Source organism: Solanum tuberosum, unplaced genomic scaffold (genome assembly GCF_000226075.1).
Source record: "Solanum tuberosum cultivar DM 1-3 516 R44 unplaced genomic scaffold, SolTub_3.0 scf00032, whole genome shotgun sequence".
Taxonomy (NCBI): Eukaryota; Viridiplantae; Streptophyta; class Magnoliopsida; order Solanales; family Solanaceae; genus Solanum; species Solanum tuberosum.
The window spans coordinates 2,573,756-2,582,670 of NW_006238958.1; the positions used below are offsets into that span (position 1 = coordinate 2,573,756).

General features: G+C 32.4%; 1 protein-coding gene across 2 annotated transcripts; it reads left to right on the forward strand.

Annotated features, from left to right (window-relative positions):
* Nucleotides 1-2,302: 2,302 nt before the first annotated feature.
* LOC102591970 (uncharacterized) lies at nucleotides 2,303-8,582 on the forward strand. 2 transcript variants are annotated; one of them, XM_006342143.2, is made up of 11 exons: nucleotides 2,303-2,599; nucleotides 2,684-2,723; nucleotides 3,357-3,416; nucleotides 3,716-4,000; nucleotides 4,183-4,571; nucleotides 4,977-5,076; nucleotides 5,551-5,604; nucleotides 5,673-5,759; nucleotides 6,790-6,918; nucleotides 7,009-8,238; nucleotides 8,505-8,582. In XM_006342143.2, the coding sequence occupies exons 1-10, from the start codon at nucleotides 2,547-2,549 to the stop codon at nucleotides 7,324-7,326; spliced, it is 1,515 nt and encodes a 504-aa protein (XP_006342205.1). In that variant the 5' UTR covers nucleotides 2,303-2,546; the 3' UTR covers nucleotides 7,327-8,238; nucleotides 8,505-8,582. The 2 variants fall into 2 exon arrangements, with proteins under 2 accessions (XP_006342205.1, XP_006342204.1); XM_006342142.2 differs by having other exon boundaries at nucleotides 2,305-2,599; nucleotides 3,716-4,045.
* The last annotated feature ends 333 nt before the right edge of the window (nucleotides 8,583-8,915 follow it).

Here is an 8,915-nt window from a genome sequence, read left to right on the forward strand (position 1 = left end):
TTTCTGGATTTTTAACAGAAGCTCCTCACTTTCGTTAGAATAATAATGTCCGATTTCTTTGAACTTTCTCTTTCCTTATTTACTTTTTTTTTTTTTTTTTTGCATGCCTCCTTTATGTTAATTATTGTTTGACTTGATCACCGTTTCTGGAATGCAGCTAGTATTTCTTCTATTGCCAACATTATGCAAAATTACATAGTACGTACTATCATTTCTTCCTGCGTATACGTACGTCTAGCTCTTTAAATTGAATTAAGCTAGCTAGTACTAAAATTAAAATATGCAACGATTTTCAAATCTAAACTTATTGATCTGTGTTTGGACAAATCTAGTACAGACAGTTTTTTGTTGATTCTTCTTCGTGGGTATAAGTCTAGCGCCTAGCGGAACTGCTGCTTTGGCTTACTAATCTATTAGTACAAGTCTCGAGCCGACTGTAAGCGGCACAAATAAATGCTTAGGAGTCAGGACCCCTCCTATTTCTAATTAACCATACTACAATGCATGTATTTAATGTTAAAAATTCATCAAGCCATCCTAATTACTAATTACTTCAAACTCAAAAGTCTAAAATTAAAATTTAATTATTTGAAATAAAGTTTAAAAGTTAAGAGCCAGGACAAACTTTTCATATCGGAAGTTCGATCAGCCTGGGGGACAAGTTACTTTTTCTTTTTTAAAAAATTGAAGTGTTTTTCCTCAATAAAAATGGAGTTAATATCTTAAAAGATCATTGAACTGTGAGAAATTATCTAGCAAAGTCATTGAACTTTGTTTTGTATCAATAAAATCATCCAACTTAAGACTGTTATCTTAAAAAAATCACTCAATTACCTTTATCAATAAAATAAATTTTAAATGACAAATTAAATTATTTTTATGCCATGTAATCATGGACTCTACCCATAAAAAAATTATAAAAACTATTTATTTTTATACCGATTTTTTTCCCTCTATCTCTCTATGCCATCAGTTTGAACGCATCGCCCGAATTTTCAAACAAATTAGATCTGAATCGACGTCTTGTTCAAAGATAATAAACTACCCAGATTTTTGCTAACTTTCTTGGCATCTTTATTTTCGTACTTTATTGTTTCTTATTATTATTATATATATATATATATAGTGGCTGATCCTAATTACTGAGGCAGCTAATTGATGCCAAGCATCCTGTGTATTATGGGATCTGATTTACCGTTCCTTTCTGGTTTCATAGAGTTGAGATTTAAGTTCCTTTCGAAATTAATAGACTTTATAATTTTACTTATTTGTGGAGTTCATAATTATAATTATATGGCATAAAAAATAATTTAATTTATGATCTAAAATTTGTTTTGATGAAAAATGTACATTGGAGATTTTTAAAGATAAAAGTCTTAAGTTGAGCTTTCACATATTAATGTGGAGATTAGATTCAAAAATATACCGAGAGGGTATTGGATTCTATTTTTCTTAATAAAGAGAGGTTAATACAATCCATTATTAAGAATTTTGCTGTTCATGAACTAGCTATATTGGAATTTGGAAATAGGGTGACATACGTATTTTTTTTAATTTGGCTTTAATTGATAGTTATGCTCTCTAATTTTGGGCACATAATTAGATATTTAAATTGTACAAATAGACACATTAATTCTATATAGCGTTCTACATGCAATTTTATTTCCTACGCGACGTTTAATATGTATTATGTTATATAGAACATGTATATCTATTTATTTAATTATATACTATAAATCTAAATATGTAATTGTATACCTCAAAAGTTAAAAGGCAATAACATATTGACGTATTATGCCTTGAAAATTCCATGAAACAATCATACTAATGCAAATGAGAAAGAGAAAAAAATAAAACAAGAGAAAGAGTTGATAAAAAAAAAAAGAGTATAAAGTTGTTGGGTTAGACATGGAGGACCCATTTCTGCTGCACCTGCAGTCTTAATCATATTGCTAATTGAATGCCCCCACTACCCCAATGTCCTCACTCCTCATTTTTAAGAATTATTAAGTATACCTAGCTACTTCGTTAATGCTATACGTACACCTAATTTATCAATTCTACCTGCCTCCCTTCTTTTCTTCTTGTATTTTTATTATTACTTTCTTAATTCATTTATTTTTGCATAATTTCCCATCATGCGTCATAATTGCTACTAGTTTTCTGGTGGTGTGTTATAATTTATTCTTCTTTTTTGCAAAAAAATAAAATAAAGTAATTAAGTGCTATTTCATAAAAGTCTAGAGCTAAAAAAAAGAGAGAAGCAAAATAGGTGTTGGTGTGTCAATTTACAGAGAGAAAGTATTTTACTATTACTATGAATATGGGGGTCAGACTTCAGAGTGCAAATGCCTAATTAATTAGTAATAGTATATATATAATAATAATAATGGAGTAAGAAGATTGATGATAGTGTGTGGGCATTTAATGCATTTGGTTTACCCACCATCTCTATCCCTACTCCATCTTCTTTGTCAATCTCGAAGATATTACATATATAGTAAGAGCACTAACTACTATAATTGTGTCGGCGCTACCTAGCTCTGATGATGCGGCTGGAATTGGAATTGGATTGCCCCTCTCCGCCTGCAGCTCCTCAGTATTGATCCTCCTCCACTCCATCTCCAATTCTCCATTCTCCATTCTGACTGATTAACCATTTTTAATTTAACTCTTCTTTCAGTGCTCTGGATCATGTCCTCAATATGTCTCCCACACCAGTAGTAAGTCACCACCGACTAGCTAATTATTATTATTATTATTATTATTATTATTATTATTATTATTATTATTATTATTATTATTATTATTATTATTATTATTATTATTATTATTATTATTATTATTATTATTATTATTATTATTATTATTATTATTATTATTATTATTATTATTATTATTATTATTATTATTATTATTATTATTATTATTATTATTATTATTATTATTATTATTATTATTATTATTATTATTATTATTATTATTATTATTATTATTATTATTATTATTATTATTATTATTATTATTATTATTATTATTATTATTATTATTATTATTATTATTATTATTATTATTATTATTATTATTATTATTATTATTATTATTATTATTATTATTATTATTATTATTATTATTATTATTATTATTATTATTATTATTATTATTATTATTATTATTATTATTATTATTATTATTATTATTATTATTATTATTATTATTATTATTATTATTATTATTATTATTATTATTATTATTATTATTATTATTATTATTATTATTATTATTATTATTATTATTATTATTATTATTATTATTATTATTATTTTCATTTACCAGATTTTGTTTGATTCTTACAGGAACCACATAACCATCACTCTTCTTTTTGCTGCAACTCCAATCATACTCCCAAATTCCAGGTATTGGAGTTATCACCTATACATACATTGCTATTTCTGTATTAGACTATACTTTGTTGTATGCATGAAAACTGCGATTCAGGATTCACTCTTTCAAGGAAACTCTTTGATATTTCAAGTTAAGAGGGAATTTTTCAATGATACCAGAGTAGTATTTTTTAGTATTCTGTACCAACTATTCTATGCCACAATCGACATTTTGTCTGATATTGGAACATTGTAGTGTAGAATGAGTCTGTTTGAATGTCCTGATTAATGAATGGTATTACAGCTTTTCTAATAGGCAATTCCTTTTTCAGCGCAACTGTGTTTCCTTGCAGTCTTCCATGGAATTGATGAAAGAAATTACTACTCTCGAAATTGAGATAATGCGTTTGGAACGATATCTACTCTCACTTTATCGGACAGCTTTTCAGCAAAATCTCCCACTTCTATTGGAAAATCAGAAAATCCATTCACAGGGCAAGATAAGCTCCCCTACCCAGTGTACAACAGACCAATCATACTCCGATGTAGAAATAGATACGTCAATATGTGGTGCGGACCAATATGATCGAATCTCCGCTGCACATGCTTTGACTGGTGTAAGTGATAAGATTCAGACTGCCAACAAGTCGTCGTCTATAAGGGTCAATACATCCAACTCCTAGACTTTGACATATAGCTAAATTCATACTATTATTACATTATATGTTGTTTCAGTTAGAATTATCTCACTTGTCTTTCCTCAAGGCATTAATTGGCTGTCTGTTGTGAACAACTGCAGGAAAAGTTAACTGATTCTGCTCACCGTAGCCTTGCGGATCATCTCACTGCCTCTCGCATGGATGACGTTCTTAGTTATCCTGATAGGCTGTCTGAAGAAATAGTCAAATGCATATCTTGTATATACTGCAAATTTGCCAATCCCAAAATTCTTGCTACAAAGGGATTATCAGTTTCTTCTACTTCGTCATTATCATCATCAAGCACATTTTCTCCGAGAAATCTTTCAGGCAGCTGGAGCTCACATCACAATGAGGAGAGCACTGAGCAGTATGAATTTGAAGTCTGTAAAGATGACAACAGACCATATTCTACAATGATAGAAATTTTGAAGATATGTCTAGATGATGATAGTTTCAATTATGCCACAACAATGCTGCATAAGTTCAGGTTATTCACAACGAACACAAGTAGTTCAAATTTTGATATTTTAATGATATTTCTAGAGTTAAAGAGTACAAAAATCTTAAATACCTGCTAGTGTGGACTTGACTAAAAAGCATGTTAAGAACTGTTCGAGAAGCTTAATTGACCAGTTTGAATTTGTCATCCTTTGCCGTTTACTAATTTGAAAGCTGTAAAATGTGCCATCTGGAAAAATATTAGTTGTAAATTGTAAGTTCTACTGCATCTGAAATTGTTTTCATAAATACTTGTCACTTCTCTCCCTCCTTTCTCCACCAATCAAGGCTAAAGAGAAGATGCAACTTCTAAATGGACAAGTGACAATACAATCTGAATATACTCAATATAGTAGTATATAAGTTTTATTTTTACTACGTTGATGCTCTGCAGGTCACTGGTTAAGAGCCTTGAAAAGGTTGATCCAAGAAACATGAGGCGTGAAGAAAAGTTAACATTCTGGATTAATATTCACAATGCCCTGGTGATGCATGTAAGATTTTCTCAAAGTTATTTTTCAACATTAGCTTAGTAACATTTTACCCTGAAACAAATTGATATGGATTATCCAGTATTGATGGAAAACATATTGCTTACCAGACTACAAAATCATCCAAGGTGGAGCTATTGTTTTGGAATTTCAACCTTTTCATTTATTCTTTTCATACTCTTGTTGGGAGGTCATGACACTCTCAGTTATACTTCTCGTCGTCAGTGCCATACTAGGGTTAAATGTGTTGTTCAAATAATTACATATGAAGTGCTATTCTGGAATGCATTATGCGTCCTTTCAATTGGCTAAGTACGTAGTATACTTTATACTAGCATCAACTATTCTTGCACTCATTGCTCAAGACTAGCATTTCAATTGGTCTCCATTTGGGGATTACAGTGTTTCTCTTTCTTTTTAATTATTTAATTCATCCTATTGAGGCCAGTTATGAGGTACTATATGACTTCTTTTCAGGCTTATTTAGCCTATGGAACTCAAAATTCTGTCAGAAGTTCTTCAATCTTGAAGGTAAAAGGAATAGCCCTTATCTTTTTTTTTTATTCAAGAAATCTGAGTTTGTCGTAAAACTACTGCAGGCAGCTTATAATGTGGGTGGCCATTGCGTAAATGCTTATGTCATACAGAGCTCCATATTAGGGATACTACCACACTATTCTGCACCGGTATGTTGAATGCTAAGTAACATCCATCCTATTCTAAGATCATCTTACCTTCTCAAAAAAAAAAAAGAAGAAGCATCCTATTACTAGATTGACATGCCTGTGTCATCCCATGATAAAACTATATACTATGTTTCTTAGCATTTCTAGCTACTTCTTCTTGTTTGACAGCTGACTTGCTTGTGGAGCATCAACATTTTATTCTCTTAATTAGTGAATTGTTCTTCAATGCTATTTTAGTTAGAGAAATGCTTGAAATTATTTGCTTAATATTCTGAGCTCATCTGCTTGAGAATGGTCTGGACTGACAGGGAGAGATAAAAATAAAGTCAAAATATTATCTAACATCTCTTCTCCGTCAGTAATTTTCCTACTATTTTGATAATTGGTCTAGTTTTACTACTGTTGTTCTTGGGAATTGCATTGGTATTCTGGACAAACATGCAGTCATGATGCTGTTTTTTTAAGTTCATTAGAGCATGTTCTCTGCACAACAGCATAGTGACTATAATATGATCTTCATGAGAAGAAAAGAAAGTGCTAGCGTAAACAAACAAGTATATCTTGTTAAAACATAATTATTCTTATCCAACAATTTTTTTAGTGAGTGGTTCCCACTTCCCAGCAGTTTTGCATCTCCATTTTGTAAGTTTTACATTCAGATCCTATTGATATGAGTTTGGCTCCCCCGTATGAACTACAACCTCTGTTTCAATTTGTTTAACCTACTTTCTTTTATAGTTCATTTAAAAAAAGAATGACTCTTTGGTACATTTGACATATTTTAATTTAAAACCACAAAATTCAAAAGTCATTATTTATTTTCTTAAACTGTGTCAGGTCAAAATAGGTCAAACAAATTTAAACGGAGGGAGTAACAGTTTAAATACAAAAGAGTGGGATAGGGAAAAATAATTGTTTAAAATGGAGGAAGAGGATAACCTTTGTAGCATTCCCTGCTATCATTGTTCTAGATTCTATTAATTCTGCGTTTTATGGACTGGATGCTTTCTCTAATTAAACATGAATGCAGTGGCTACGGACGCTCTTTTCTCCAGGAAAAAAGTTTGCGACAGGAAATTGTAGACATACCTATGCGATTGAGTACCCTGAGCCACTTGTTCACTTTGCATTGTCTTTGGGTGCATCTTCTGATCCCTCGGTAATGTTCCTGCAAGCTATTAGTTAAAAAAAATCATGGACTTCGCATTTCTAGTATGCATTTTTAATGCAATCTGCTGGGCACGTGCAGATTCAGGTTTACACAGCGAAAAACGTATTTCAGGATCTTAAAGTAGCTAAAGAGGAGTTTATACGGGCTACAGTTTGCATTAACAAGGACAAAAGGATTTATCTGCCTAAAATCATATGCTATTTTGCAAAAGATATGTCCCTGAGCACGGATGAAGTAGTTGAAACTGTCATGGGATCTCTACCAGAAACTCAGATGAAACTAGTCAGATCCTGCATGGAGTACAGAGCTGATAAGTTAATTTATTGGTTACCACAAAGTTGTACGTTTAGATATTTGATCCAGAAACAAGTAATCCAAGGGAGATTATCTATTTAACTGTCAATATTAGTTAGACGTGCTTATATATATAATAATAATATTTCTCTCATTTAATTGCGAAGTCATGTAAGCATCATTATATATACTGTTGGTGTAATACACACCAACATAGACTCTGTTGGGATGTTCAGTAAGTTTAAAGTGAGAGGTGCATGGTTGTATCGTTCGGAATTATTCCTTATTATATATAGAAGCGGCTTAGAAGCAGTTGAGCGTTGTCTTGCCAGCTTGCTTTCAAGGGCTATTTTCGTCATTCAATCATCATCTGACACATGTTGAATCCTTAAGGCAACTGTCGCGTTTCTCTAACTTTGCACACGTTGTATAGTGTTTTGGTTTTGCCTGCTTCTCAGAACTTCTTCATCATCTCAGTCTTCGATCTCTTACCGCCGTTTTGTGCTAATTTATAGAAGCAGCTTGGAAGAGATTTCTTCCCAGTACCAAAAGTTCCAGCTTCTGCTTTGTGCCGCAGAGGTTAGTTTGCATTGTGGGAATAATTTCAAGTGCATTGTGCATGCAAAAAGTGCTCTAGAGATGCAGCTTCCAGATAACTACCTCTTCTTTGCACACTTGCTACTGTGTCGTGCCTATGCTGTCGAAGATAATTATTCAGGGCTTCATGAAGAGTACATAAGGTGCTTGGAGCACAAAACTGATAATCATATTGGTTGGATTTGTCTTAAGTTTCTTGAAAGTCGATACAAACTGCAGTCAGATTCCAGTTCACTAGCCTTGGCCTTCAAGAGTGTGGCAAAGAAATAAAAACTTCGTGGAACATGTGGATTGCTATGTATAATTTGGTTCAAGGTCTAACTGCAGTTTGGAATGGGGAATTTATTGATGCAGAAGAGTCCCTTGCGCAAGCTTGCTTGTTGGCTGGTGGCGAGAGTTGCCTTTTTCTTAGCCATGGTAACATTTGCTGAACAATTGTAAAACTTACTTTAATATGCTTAAACTCTTTCCTATTAACTGACTTTTTGGCAGAAGTGTATTTTCCCATTCAAAAGCTCTTCTATTTCTCTCTGCAGAACCCACCATAATAAGTGCCCAGGGGTTGCATTCCATCGTCTGCATTTTCTTCCATCTATATCCATCTTTCTTTCTTACCCTCTGTGTGTCTATTAAAGTCTGATGGTCTTTTTGGTCCGATTGGTAATGAGAATTTGATTATTCAGGTGTTATTTGCATGGAGATTGCCAGGCAGCAGTCCGATTCAGATTTTTTATCACTTGCTATTAGAAGTCTGAAGAAAGCAAAAGACAGTTCTTTGATGCTGCTACCCTTTGTCTCACTACTGGCACCAGCAGAAGTTAGCCTCGGCTCTGAATCAAAGTGGGTAAAGAACCTCATTGAGGAATGGTCATCTTAGCGGCCAGGTTTGATATTTTGTCCTTTGATAATTCATTTATATTTTATTTAGAGCAGTTAAGTTTTGACTGTGGTTGGCAACTTCGCTTGAGTCAATACCAAGTGCAATATCGAGTAGTGGGTCTTTCACAATCAGACTAACTGGACTACCTACACACTAAGGTACTTGATTGTGGAGTTTGCCGTGTAGCTGACCCTCTTAGTCCATTCTTGCCAGA

Excerpts from the sequence above, each read along its gene's own strand:
- LOC102591970 (XM_006342142.2), top strand. The coding sequence starts at position 2,547 with ATGATGCGGCTGGAATTGGAATTGGATTGCCCCTCTCCGCCTGCAGCT. Across the intron at positions 4,572-4,976 it reads ACAATGCTGCATAAGTTCAG|GTCACTGGTTAAGAGCCTTG; the intron begins GTTATTCACAAC and ends GATGCTCTGCAG. Across the intron at positions 5,605-5,672 it reads GAAGTTCTTCAATCTTGAAG|GCAGCTTATAATGTGGGTGG; the intron begins GTAAAAGGAATA and ends AAACTACTGCAG.